Consider the following 13658-nt stretch of genomic DNA (forward strand, 5'->3'; position numbering starts at 1 on the left):
CGCTCTACCTCTAAACCGCAGCCCCACAATGGCCCCAATATGGTTTAATACATTTTTTAAGGTGAGAATGTATTTCTCAAAATCTTAAGTATCTTTGTTAAGGATATGATATTCAATATTTATTGTGACAGTGTCAGATATATTATTTTTATCACTCCCATAAAGAGAAACAGATTGTTAATATTATATGAAAACTATCTGTGGAGGTCCTGCCATTACTAGTGTTTGGACATGAATAACAATATTCACACTGAATCCAGAACGTCATAAACTTCCTCATTTCTGTTGATTATTGTCAGTCCTAAAACCAGCTTATACAGTGACAGACGGAGCCAGCACAAGCCAGAAGACGTGCTGTACTGCGAGTTTACAGTTTGGTGGCTCGCCTTGTCGCACACAATCTCGTATTACAGCGAAACAGTAAAATATGTTTGTTAAATGATTTTAAGTGAGAAATAGGCAACGCAGTAACCAAATCTAGCTTCGTATTTGATCAGCACTGCCTAGTTTGACAGTTTGATCTGTTTGTTTGAGTTTCGTGTGCTGTGCTGGACAGACACACTGAGAATGACCTGTCAATCAAAAGGTAGCCCCGGCCAAAAGCACACGCTGCTTTATCGTCTATTTTACTCTGAATTTGACCATAATTTACTAAATGAACATCATGCTGTATGGAAGAAGATGTTAAACTAACAACTGAGACCCTAAACTCATCAAGAAACTGTTTACTGAGCTCATAAATTAAGTGACAAGTCGGCTCATTCTCCATTACAGTGAATGGGATCGCTGTGTTATTGCAGCCAGTGGAGCTCCCCCTGCTGGCCTTTACATAAAATGCAGGTTTTAAGACACTTTCACGTTGGCTTCACTTTTCAGACCCGGAAGCTCTGTACATTATATACACTGCCAATGGTTGCACCGCCATGTTCCCACCACTTAATCCTACACACTGGTCCTTTAACATGTTTTTTGTTTTTTTGTTCTAAATCTTATATATACAGAAACTGTTTTCACAGCCACAGTCTGAAGTGAAGTAAGCTGACATGTTTAAAATAGTTTTTTACAGCAGCAGTTTGAAAACATCAACCGTCCAAACTCATAAAACTTAAATGGTGGTTGAATTTTATATAAATAGATAAAACAGAAAAGACACAGCCGGTATATGACGACGTGCAATGGAAGTGAATCTGAATCTGGCTGCAGCATATTGTAGCTTTTATGTCCTTTTTATTCATTTCTCACAGCACTGATTTGCTCTGGAAATGAATGAGTGAATGAACTAATGAATGAATGCTGAAGTAAATTTAAAAATGCCACATCTTTACTCAAAATGGAAAATATGATCCATGTCATTAATATTCCAATATTATTGAGGGTCAGAGAGAGGGCACAATATGTGTGTTTACTCCCCTCCAAAACTTTTCACCTGCCAGTCAAACCCCCGAGGTCCACCCTCCTCCTCCTCCATCCCTCCCACCTCCCCTCCTCTTCCCTCCTTCTCTCCCTTGCAGCCCTCCTTCCTGTTGCCATCTACGCTTGGAGACGTTTTTTCAGAGCCTTTTATTCCTCTCCTCGCCATCCCTCTCTCCACTCTGTCACACCATCCCACAGTCCCTCCCATTGCTCCTTTAATTGTGTCTTTACAACTTCTCTCCCCTTCGCTCCCACTCGGCGCTGAGAAATACTTCACCTCAGCTGGATGAAGATGCCCGACGCGACACGCGGCTGAGAGTTGAGTATTTTTGCGCGCTTGGAGATGTGGAGGGTGTGTGTGACTGCGTGGTTGTGTGTTTAGGAAATGAGGGGGGCGTGTGTTGTTGAGTTGTGAACACAGCAGTGCAACAGCTGGATCAGCAGTCCGCCTGTCCCTCCGTGCAGCGCCGCAGGTGAGTTCAGCTTTTCTTCTCATGTTTACTCCAGCAAAATGTTTTCTTTAGACTTTTAGATTCACTCTGGACACGGATAATATGAGCTGGCTTTGGAATCCTTTTGGGAATAATAATTAATTGCTGCAATATAAACTGTAATGTAACTGGGTGGAAAATGATCTTTTCTTACCTTATGCACCATATTAAGTTGTTGTATTAGTCGCTGTGATATTTAATATATTCCTCTTTAACTTACTTGTTGCTCAAAGTTGAACTTCCCCCTCATTCTCAGGAGGCTCATTTTCCTTTCTGACCAGCACACTTTAGACTGATATTCATGTTGGCTGCATTTTGGAAAAACAATCGGATGTAAAAACACAAACAGAAAGTGCATTCAAATTTCAGCCCATCTATGGAAGAAAGAAAGTTCATGATATTAATGGAAATGATGGTGGTTAGTCGCAATTATAAGAAAATCAGAAAGAAAAAAAAAGTTTTAATTTGTATCTCTTTATGATTTAACTTATGATCTCATCGTGTTTTACAAGACTTAATACCTCAATTTTTTAAATATTTATCTCTCATGTAATTTATTATTATATCATAATTTTAAAATCTAAATCTAATAATTCTCACTTACAACACAACACAACTACTATAATTACCACAAAACCAGTCAAGATAACACTGAGGTGGTCTACAAGAAGGGCCAAACCCGACTCTTTTTCCTAAGGAGGCTGAGGTCCATTTTAACATCTGTCAGACTATGCTAGAGAATGTTTTAATGGTCTGTTGTGGCCAGTGCGATCTTCACTGCACATGCTGGCAGTGGGCTGAAGGTCGCAGCACCCAACAATTAAAATGATCCAGGAGCCCGGTGATTCTGGGAGGAGCTGGACATCTGCACGACCGTGGCAGGAAGAGGAGGATGCTGTCCGGTTTCAGTCCTCTTGACAAGTCTCACACTCCTCTACGACACACTGGCCCAGCAGAGGAGCACCTTCAGCCAGAGGACTCCTCTCACCCTTCCTGTCATTCCTGCCTGTGGTCATTCAAACTTACACACGCCTCTTGCAGAGAGTCAGACACCCTCTCTGCTAATCTGACTCAAACACGAAATCATTTTTTCATTTTTGCACATTATTTAACTGTACATTTTATCTTTATGTAAGACTTATAGTATATATATATTATATTTATAATGTTGTTTGTATATCTGGAGTTTGTAACAAAAATAATTTACTTATGTCATAAGCATATATGACAAAGAAAATCATATTTTAAGTGGCTGGAAACTAGTGAATGTTTGGCAATTTTGCTTGAAAAATTACTGATTACTTGATTATCAAAGTCTGTTGCTCGTAAAATCAATAAATTGACAATTCATTGCAGCTCTAATGATCATTTGTAATGATCAGCGTTTAATGCCTTTACTGCTCATATTATCTTAGCTATCAGTAGCTTTTATGTATACTATGATAATTCAGTTCAGTTTGTCTAAAATGTTACTAATTTGTCTTATTTAGAGAGCACTGAAGACTAGCCTGTGTATCTACTGTATGTCTTATGATCACCTTTCCGTTCACTAGGATGTCTCAAGAGGGATCATCACAGTAAGTCTAGTAGTGAAACGTTCATGATGCCTTCACTGTCCGGGGTTGGATTTTCTCTTTTCTGTCTCCTTTTGTTCTGGAGGAGAACAGCAGGTAAGAACATCACTCCTGAACATTGCGCCTATTTATCTTAAAACCAGCAAAAATGGTATCTGTGTTTTGAAAACATTAACAAATGTGATTTTATCTGTTCAAGCTGCCACAAGTCAAAGGTTTTTATTTTAAGTGTCAGAGCGAAACTGAAAATTGTTGCATAGTTTCTACTGGGAAATGTTCCAGCTCCCTCGGGCAGGGATTAAAGCTCAGTATGCTCTTGTCAGACTGAGACTGAGCTCACTCATAACTCGTGTTATTTGTTATTTGACATAGATGAATAGTGGTGTACACCCCACTGCAGTTAGAGTTTCATATTTTATTTCATAGTCTTGCATCTGCTGTTGCTCCTCAGCTCAAAGTGTGGAGGTGCGATGCTCTGTGGGGGGTCCAGTGGGGGAGCTGCACCCTGTTCAGGGTCTGCTGGAGAGGTTTGATGCTGGTCCGGGCTGTGCTGCTCGAGAACGCGGGAACAAGGAAACTCATGTCATTGCAGTGGGGAGAGTGACAAACAGCCTTGAAAACAAGGTACTCAACTTTACAGGAATAGAGTGAACAGTGTCTAAAAGTTGTCTGCTCCAAGCACCTGGTTGTCAGTAACTCAAACTGTGTGTAAGAGTAAGGAACCCCGAAACTGACTAAATGTAGCAAAAACTAAACATATATTAATGAATAATAATAATATTGAATTTAAGAACCTAACCTAACAAACAACACAAATGTATTTTGACCTATCTGATAATATTTTATTAAATTTTTCCAATTTCAGGGCTTCATATAAGTGTAGCTACTCTTCTGTTACACATCCTGAAAATGGAAAGAACATCATAATGACCAAGGACTGGCTGTATAAACACCATACGACACCTCTATCATCTTCTGTCTGCAGGTGACGGTGTTGCTGAAGCCTTTATCTCTGACCCCCTCCCCTCTCAGAGCCTTCCACCTGTTGCTCAGCTCCAAGCTCCCGCTCACCTGGTGGCTGGAGGCTGAGAGACTGCCCCCCAACCTCCCAGTGCTGGTGCAGGTCAGTCACAGTGTGCAGAAGAGTTTTTAAATTATATGCTGTATAATAATCTGACATTCCAGTATTTTCTTTCTCTTAAAACTTTCTTCCACATGTGCTAGGTGTCCTCCAACTCGAGCGTGCATTCCAGCAACCTGCATTTGCACATCCAAACGGTGCATTCGCTGCCTTTTCGTCCACGTGCGCTGCACCGCTGGGCTCTGAAGCACCACGGCAACCTGTCCTCTCTGACACATACAGCACAAGGCAATCGAGTCTACGTCCCGCTGGGGGAGGGTGAGCTGCCAAGAAAGCAGATATCACAGTGATGAACAATCACATTCAATTCATATAGCTGTGGTAGTAGTTTAAATTGTATTCATGTTGATGAGATGATTTGTATCATTTTAGTAGATATTCTTTACAGCCCATCAATCTTATGTTTACTGCATATTTATAGAAATAATAATATTTGTAAATAAATAATAAGAGATAATATCTTTGCTTGCTTGTCGCTAGAGCCAGGCTAGCTGTTTCCTAATGTTTCCAGTCTTTATGCTAAGCTAAGATAACCGAATGCTGACTATAGCCGTATGTTTAACAGACGTGTATAGGTGTAAGAGTGGTTTTAATCTTCTAATCTAACTCTCTACAAGAAAGCAAACACTCATATTTCCCCAAATCTCAAACTATTGCTGTAACCTGAACGTCTGTGCACTGGTTTGGTACTCATCATTAACACTCTAGTGATGGGTCGGTCGTGAACGATCCAGCTCTAAGAGCCGGCTCTTTGAAGTGAACGACGGGAGCCGGCTCCTGATTGGGAGCCAGAGATTTTTTTCCCGTTTTCCGGATTATTTTTGGTGTTTTTCCCCCGTTTTTTTCTGTTAAAGCCACGTGACTTGGTCAAGATGTGTGGGCAGTGTGTGTAATCTACCACTGAGCAGGGGAGGGAGGGAGGCGGGGTTACAGACACACAGGGGCACAGTGAGCAGGGTGAAACAGGTTGGGAGGGAGATGTGGAGGAGAGTGAGATGGAACTTGTACATCTAGACAAGAGACTTACACACTTGGAAAAGGTGGGCAAAATTAGTTGACAGGAAATGGTAGGTAAAGTTGGAACATTTTAATGTGATAGTTCAAAGGGCAGAGTCTGTAGACTGTTGCAAAGTTAAACGTGTTCATATCGAGCAGCTTTTGTCTAATTTGAGAAGGTTTCTTTTGTTTTGTATTTTATAATTTATTTTTTGTGCTAGCACTCTGTTTCCATTGTTTGAGTATATTAATAATCATATAAATTAATAAACATTTGTAATAATTGCATGTTATTTAACATTAGATATTCATTTTACAAATAATTTTTCTGGTAATAAATTAATTTAAGGCAACAAAAAATCTTGAGGAGCCACTTGGGGAGCCGAAAGAGCCGGTTCTTTTTTAGTGAGCGGCCAAAAGAACCGGTTCTCTAAAAAGAGCCAGAATTCCCATCACTATAACACTCATCAAAAAAAACTCTTTCTTTGCCTCCATCTTACAGACCCAACTCTGCCTGCTGTCTGCCAGCTGCAGTCCATGTTCCTCTCTCACAGCTACATGACCTCTGACCTGCAGCAACAGGAAGTGCGGGGTTGCGCCGAGTCGCCAGCAGGTGGGATGAGCCCTGAAGTCCACATGATCAAGCTCCATTCAGCGGGCTCAGGGCTCTGTGGGTGAGGACATGAAGTCTTGGCAAGAGCATTTATTTGTTGTACAGTCAGATTTAACACATTAATTCAGATTAATTTCAAAAATACTAATTAATGATCTGTTATGGCCACATTTTACACACATTATTGATTTCTAATGCCACCTTTAGATATTTCTATTCAATGTTTTACTAATGTGCCATAATGTTCAATGTTTTTGAGTTAAAATATCTTCATTTGGGGGCTTTTCCAAGTGAATACGTGTGTGTGGAAAAAAAAGGTGAAAGAACTATCCTCTTGAGTGTCTTAGAGTTCTTCAACAATTCTATATGTGATTGTTTGTGATTAAATCAGCATATATTTCTGCCACCCCATGAACTATATCCGCCCCTGTGTACAGTTCAATCTCTTCTCTCTCTCCATCTTCTTCAGCTCTCTCCAAGTGGAGGTGATTGTCTCTCTCGTGCCCCTTGTGGCCAACTCAAAGACCCAGAAGGTTGTACTGATTCTCAGCAGCTCGGTGCCAGTCAACTGGGCCATTGTTGCTCACGGTGTGCGGGGTCATATCTCCGTTCATGTAAGGGTCCCATTACTTTTTGTTTTTCCACAGCACGGTTTAAGAATTTGAATCTGACTGCAGGAGAGTCGTTTTTAAAGATACAGCAAATTGACTTGAATGGATGAGGCTGGCGTTATTCTATACTTTTCATATTGTCAATAAAACCCGTGAAAAGACCAAACCAACAAGTTATTGATCCCATTGATAAGTATTGTCTGTGTAGCTGAAGCCTGGCTCTTCTTCCTCTGTGCCTTAGAGCTCCTTTGTTGTCCAAAAACCATTAAAAACACATCAGTGAGCCACACTGTATCACACGTTACTCCATTACCATGAACACACTGTAGTTTATTTTGACTCAGTCCTACATATACCAGCCTCCTGCCATAAATACTCACTAGAGCACCAAATGTGTATCAGTCCGCAGATGAAAATAGTCCTAATAGCAAATGCTCCATGTACTCCTGTTTCAACAGGATGTGGGCTAAAAAGCACCAGCTTTTTAAGGAAATGAGTTACCAAAAAAAAGTTTCCATTCTAACTTGGTTTAAATATTTAAATCATCAGCAGGGACTATTGCTGCCAGAGACAGTAATGTCAAAAAGCTCACAAGCCACTATGGCTAAATCTATTTAATTCCAGAAAACTGGGAAAATAGGAAAACCTCCAACTTCAATTTCAAAATTTCACATCTTCTCAGGATTTTGGACACGTTTACCTTGAAAGACCTCCTTCCTCATCCCTCCTCAGCTCCACTTTGTTGTCCACATTATAACTTTAGGGCTGCATTAAGATTTATCTGACTAATGATTGACATGTATCTGAGTTCTCTCTCTTTCTCTGTAGTCCTCCAACAGTGTATCCCCACCCTACCCACCTGAGCCTGACCTGACCCTGTCCAGTACACTGAACTCTGACCTGTCCACCATCTCGGATCTGCTTGCATGGGCCAGTGAGAGCGGCTACCCCAGGGTGACCTCATACACTGAGGCTGACCTGGCCAATCGCTTTGTGATCCAGCTGGCTGGGGGCGGGACAGGTCAGGACCCCTGTGTGTCTCTTGTTTCCATCCCTGTGTGAGTGACCTGAACGTTTCAGCTTTATTTTATTAATCCAACCCAGTGATTTCATATTTTCTTTTATGTACAGGAGAATTTTTGGCTCGGTCTTCTGTGTCCCTTTTTTAAATAGAGAATGAGAAATGAGAGCAGAATGTTTCCATCGGTGCATATATGTTGAATGAAAGGTACTGAAGAGTAAGTGTGAGTATTTAATGTCTCCGCACGGCTTCACTGTGTCTCCTCTCTGTCTGTACCACAGACGTGGTTGCAGAGATGAATCCTCTGGTTGTGAGGCCTCCCTGGGCGGAGGAGCACAGGCTGAGGCAGTGGCTGAACGGCGGAGGCAAAGCAGGAGGAGGTCGAGAGAGTTTCACAGTGCAGTGTGAGGACGGACGCCTCAGCGTGACCGTGGACCAACACATCCTGCAGGTCTTCATACCTCAGTATCAGACGCAGAGTTAGATGTAAACAAATCATACAGAGAGAAGCCAGCTACCTCAACTTTATACCGGCGGTTTCATAAAGGCCATAATGCCTAGCAGCTGCTTGCAGTGGTGCAGAGACAGCAGCAAATTAGGAACTTGCAACCAAAATACTAACCTTTTTTTAATGTCTCGTAAACATCCTATTTAAAGGGCCGGTTAGACAGAAATATTATTGAATTTGAGAGTTACTTTGTCTCACATCAGTTCTCTCTTTCAGAGCTTTTCTGTCCCTGTGGCTGCTGTGACCTTACGTGACTCGACGTGCCAGGCTCAGTCCAATGGGAGCCATTTCCTGTTGGCGTTCCCAGTCATTTCCTGTGGGACTGAGGGTCTGCTCCTGGGACAGCCCAGAGGGGTGCAGTACAAAAACATGGTGAGATTCACAGTGGACAGAGAGGGATTAGAGATATAAAAAATTATTGTACCATTAATTCTTTGTTGTCTATTAAACCTTATATTCAGTTTGTCTATTTTACTCCATATGAATTTATAAGATTATCCATATTATTATTATTATTATTATTATGTTATCGTTGTTAAAATCATTTCCATAAACCAACAGAAGGAGGCAGAGAAAATAAATAAGAGAAACAGCAGAAACAGAACGAGTGAAGCTTTGGGAGCACAGAAGGAAAACATACAAATTCAGACAGTGGTAAAAGCAAAAACACAAAGCATAATGGACCATTAAAATTGTGATAAGTGGAAGTTGTCCCCAGTGAGACTTGTGACCCAGGTCATCATGACCAAAACAACGCTGAGTTAAAGCCTAAAAATGGGAGGCTGCACAGAGGCAAATTAAGTGAAAGAAATCAGTTCAGAGGCAGGAAATTGGGAGAAAGAAGCAGGAGCAGGGCAGAGTGATTTCAGAAGAGTGAAAAGAGACAAACAGAGGAGGAGGAATATGTATTGAAACACTGATATGTGTGGATGTGGAGCCGATTATTTCATGTGAATATTGTATTGTATTATGTATTTTTTAAATTTTTAACTATCATACGCACTAAAAAGGCTTCTTTTTTGACAAATTCTGTATTTTATTCTCTAACCATTGTTCTATTTGCTCTTAATTGCGTACTTTTCTAATGTACGTAATGACTGTTTAGCAGAGACTGAAGGCTCTGTGAATATAGCTTGTGTTCAGGTCTTATTGTGACTTTTTTTTTTAATTTTATATCTTTAATAATAATGTATACTTTAAATATAACAATTTCTTTTAGTTTTCTTCACAGAAATTACTGAAAAACAATTTTATGATTTTGTCCAGCTGCCTCACAATGTAGAAAACGGAGCTTACATAGATGATAGTGGATTATATTATACTGTCCACCGTTCTATTTTCCTCTCCTCGTTGTCTCTGTCCAGGTGTTATTATGGAGAGACAAACCTGAGACCATTCTCGCCCTCAATGACACAGAGAAGAAGTCCAAAAGTCCACTAGGCATACATGTAAGATATCTGTGTGTGTGCTACCTTCATAAATCTTATTCATTCAGTGTTTTCATCCTGTAATCTCCTGTTTCTGCTCTCAGTTCAGCTGTTTTGCTGCAGTCCCCACCCTCCCCGGCCCCCCTGCACACAGTGATGATGTTAATGTAAACACTCCTCAGGCAGGGCCGGTCCCCTGGGCACCCAAGGGTCCAGGGCCTGATACAGGAATGAGCCACGTACCGATACCCAGACGCAGACCTGGGCCTGTTCTTATTTTGAAGCTGTTTGTCACAGAGAGCTACGAGCAGGGACGGGTTGGCCCCTGCGTCATAACTGCAGACCACCGTGTCTATGTTGAGGTCTGTGTGTGTGTGTTGTGTATTTTCTGTGATTATTTGCCTTTTTTGAAGAACACCTTCAACAACACCGAAGTCAAGAACTTCATTGGTGTTGACTTTTTATTATTATTTTTGGCTCTAATGATGTGCATCATCACTCTCATTAAATCCTGTTCATACATCAAACATTTAACTACTGTTTGTCTCCTTCATCACGGTTTCATTCTGTCGTACTTTAGATCTCAGCCAAAGGGCCCCTCATAGAAGTCGTGGATGTGAACTCATGTGTGGTCTCTCCCCTGTCGGACCCAAAAAAGTCTCGTTTCTGGACTGTCATAAGCGACGGATGTTCCTCAAACCCCTCACTGACCCTAGATGGAAATGATGAAGAGGACAAAGAGGCAGAAGGTGATGGGGAACTGGAAGAGGAGAAGGAAGAGATGGAGGGACTGGAAAAAGGCAGAACTCATGAGAGAGGTGGGGGAGTCTTACTCCGACACAAAGGTGAAAGAAGAAGGGGAGAAGCACCAGAAAGTGTGGTAACAGAGGAGGAGATACAGTCTTTGAGATTTAGTTTCATCCTGCGGCCAGTTTATAATGACCCTATGCAGTTCCTCCACTGCAGCCTCCGCCTTTGTGTCTCTGACTCAACAAGAGGGGAACCCATGAAGGAAACAGTCAAGAATGACTGTAAGGACGGGATACGTATCCCTCCACTTGTATCTAGATCACACAGACATCAGGTACACTGGGGTTACATTTTATTACTACAGTGTGTTCATGTTAATGGAGTAACGTGTGATACAGTGTGGCTCATTGATGTGTTTTTAATGGTTTTTATTTACTAATGCAGGATAAAGCATCCTGTCAAATGCAATAATGTGGAACGTTTAAGAAATAGTTGGACATGAGGTGTAAATATTGATACCACTCTCAGCTTAGCTTAGCATAAAGACTGAAAATGGGGGGAAACAGCTAGCCTGGCTCTGTCAACAACCAGCAACTCTAAAGCGAAATAATTAATCTGTTTTATTTAATTTGTACAAAACAAATTCAGCACTGTTGGTACCAAGGTTCTTATAGTTAACTAAAACTAAACCTAAAACAAGGAGTAGCTATTCTTAACTTCTTAATTCTTGTCCCTGGAGGAAAAAAACCCTAAACCATTCATTGAAACTAATACAAACTAAACTAAATTTAAACATTTTAAACAATAAAAACTAAACTGAAACAAGCAAACTCCCTCTGGAAACTAACTGACACTACCCTAACCCTAAAACCAAAAATAAAATAGAAATAAAACCTCACTAAATACAAAACTATAATAACTGGTTGTTTGTATGGTATTTTGTTAGGCTGGCTTCTTCCTGTCTTTATGCTAACTGAAGCTACCCGGCTGCTAGCTGTAGACGTATATATTTAGCATTCGCATTAATTCACACAGGGTGGTATTAATCTTCATGCTGCTTTAAAATGACCCAAACAAAATGTTTACTCTTTAATAGGTGACAGACCTCCAGAAAGCTTGTTTGTAGGTTTATATAACAGGTATAGGAAATACTACTAATAGTAATAGTAAAAACTAATAAAAGGTCAAAGTTCAGCTATATGAAAAGCTTGAGGAGTGTAGATACATTGTTTATCCTGTCTACTTAGTACTGAATCACACTCACACTTACTGGTATCATAGCAACAATATAATTACACTACTATATATTATTATAGTATTATATATTGTATTGCAGATATGTATAAACATATTCTCCTCTCAGTGTGAGATCAGAAACCTCTCCAGGCCGATGGTGGTCACTCAGCATATTAGTGCACCCAAACAGCTGAGGCCCCCTGTTGGCCAAAGGACCAAGAGACTGAGCGCAGTGGAGAGTCCAGACCCAGAGCACATCAGTGAGTAGCATTTATTTGGTATTTTTTTAATGTCACCGTGGGACTGTTTAATCCATCAGCACACTCCCTCATGAACCCTCTCTGTCTGTAGGCTCTGTGGTGCAGACAGGACCAGTGATGGGAATCGTCTTTGCTGCCTTTGTGATGGGTGTCGGTCTGATGGGGGGGCTGTGGTGCATCTACTATTACACAGGTAATGAGATCAGCTTCCTTCTGTCACTGAAAAGTTATGGTGCCAAATACTGTATCGTCCAAAAACGTCTTCGGCATATGAACTGGACAAATTAAAAGTACTTCATCATCATCATCTTATCCATGAATGTCTGTTTTTCTACTGTTGATCACTGATTAATGTAACACAGAACAACTATTTCAACACGCAGTCAGTTCACAAAAGGTTTTGCATTTGCTATGTTAACAGGATAATTTGGGTTTGAAGGGATTTGGCTGAATTTTAATTTGTGTTCAGTACTTTGATTTATGACCAAATACATGCAAAACTAATGACATTCTCATCTCTTTGTGTTAATTAGCAAACGTTAAACGTTACACTTACTTGCCGAACATTAACATGTTAGCATTTAGCTCAAAGCACCAATGTGCCTATTGTGTCTCCTAGAGCTGCTAACATAGAACATTTTTTATTTTCATATTCATGAAGTCGTAAAAAATGTCACACGCACGTTGTGGTTTCAGAAGATTTTAGGTTTAATTTTAAAAAACATTTCTTTGTTTAAAGGCTAACCTACAAATCTTCAGTTTCTGACATTTAAGTGGAGCTGCGACTCAGTTTATTGAGCAAAGTCAGGATCAGCACACGTTTCAGTTTGCAAGCACAGAAAACAATTGTTGTCGGGCACTCTGGGGGTGGATGCTAATGTAGATACATCCTGTTTGAACAGAAAGTTTTGTTTCAACAGTAAACAACTGATTCACTGAAGTTTTGTCTTCCCAATGTGAAAACATCAACCACCAGTTAGTATCAAAGCTGTAACCAACATTTTATAAATAAGATAAATGAGACTCCTGCAGGTTACCACAATAAACATTATGAACTGTTCTTTGTACTTGGTGGTATTTTCTCTCTGTGGTTGTGTGAAGACGTTATAAAAGGACTGTATGAATGTATTTTTGAAGGAGCACGCTCAGCATCACTTGGAGAAGGAGGTCATTTAACAGACCAGGCTCACGGAGTTCACAACATCTGGAATCCCTCCCCGTCTGATCAGTCTTCCAGCTCGGTGTAGAGGTGAGATCTACTGAGAACTGTCGTTTAAAGGGGGACTCCAGCAATTTCACACATTAAAGTCTGTTCACAGGTCTTTGGGAAGCACTACTACATATGTTAAAAAGTTGTATAAAGCCTTTAGTGTCTCCAGAGGTAGCTGTGTGATGTCTGATGGTTGTCCTCTAGTGATGTCACTTGAGTCAGCATCAGTTGGGGCTGAAGATTCAAAACAAAACAAAAAATCTGGAGGTGTGGAGTTAGAAAGAAGTGAGCTCATTAGACCTCCGTAGTCCGCTCCTCATCTCTGCTTGAGGCTACGTTAGCCACTCGGTGTTTGAGTTACATTGTGGGTAGTGGGTAGTGTAGGTGCCAAATCACAGATGTTTTTA

The 13658-nt window shown here is 40.7% G+C and overlaps 1 protein-coding gene across 2 annotated transcripts; it reads left to right on the plus strand.

Moving 5' to 3' along the window:
• The first annotated feature begins 1450 nt into the window (after nt 1–1450).
• engl (endoglin, like) lies at nt 1451–13288 on the plus strand. Of its 2 annotated transcripts, XM_035654323.1 has the most exons (16): nt 1451–1886; nt 3458–3574; nt 3930–4102; nt 4464–4601; nt 4703–4877; nt 6118–6289; nt 6698–6842; nt 7668–7860; nt 8142–8311; nt 8585–8740; nt 9733–9816; nt 9900–10157; nt 10376–10879; nt 11909–12041; nt 12133–12234; nt 13179–13288. In XM_035654323.1, exons 2-16 carry the CDS (start codon nt 3505–3507, stop codon nt 13286–13288), a joined length of 2583 nt encoding a protein of 860 aa, XP_035510216.1. In that variant the 5' UTR covers nt 1451–1886; nt 3458–3504. The 2 variants fall into 2 exon arrangements, with proteins under 2 accessions (XP_035510216.1, XP_035510217.1); XM_035654324.1 differs by lacking the exon at nt 1451–1886 and having other exon boundaries at nt 3099–3574.
• Nucleotides 13289–13658: the final 370 nt, after the last annotated feature.

Source organism: Morone saxatilis, unplaced genomic scaffold (genome assembly GCF_004916995.1).
Source record: "Morone saxatilis isolate NCDOM2014 unplaced genomic scaffold, NCSU_SB_2.0 Contig14, whole genome shotgun sequence".
NCBI lineage: Eukaryota > Metazoa > Chordata > Actinopteri > Moronidae > Morone > Morone saxatilis.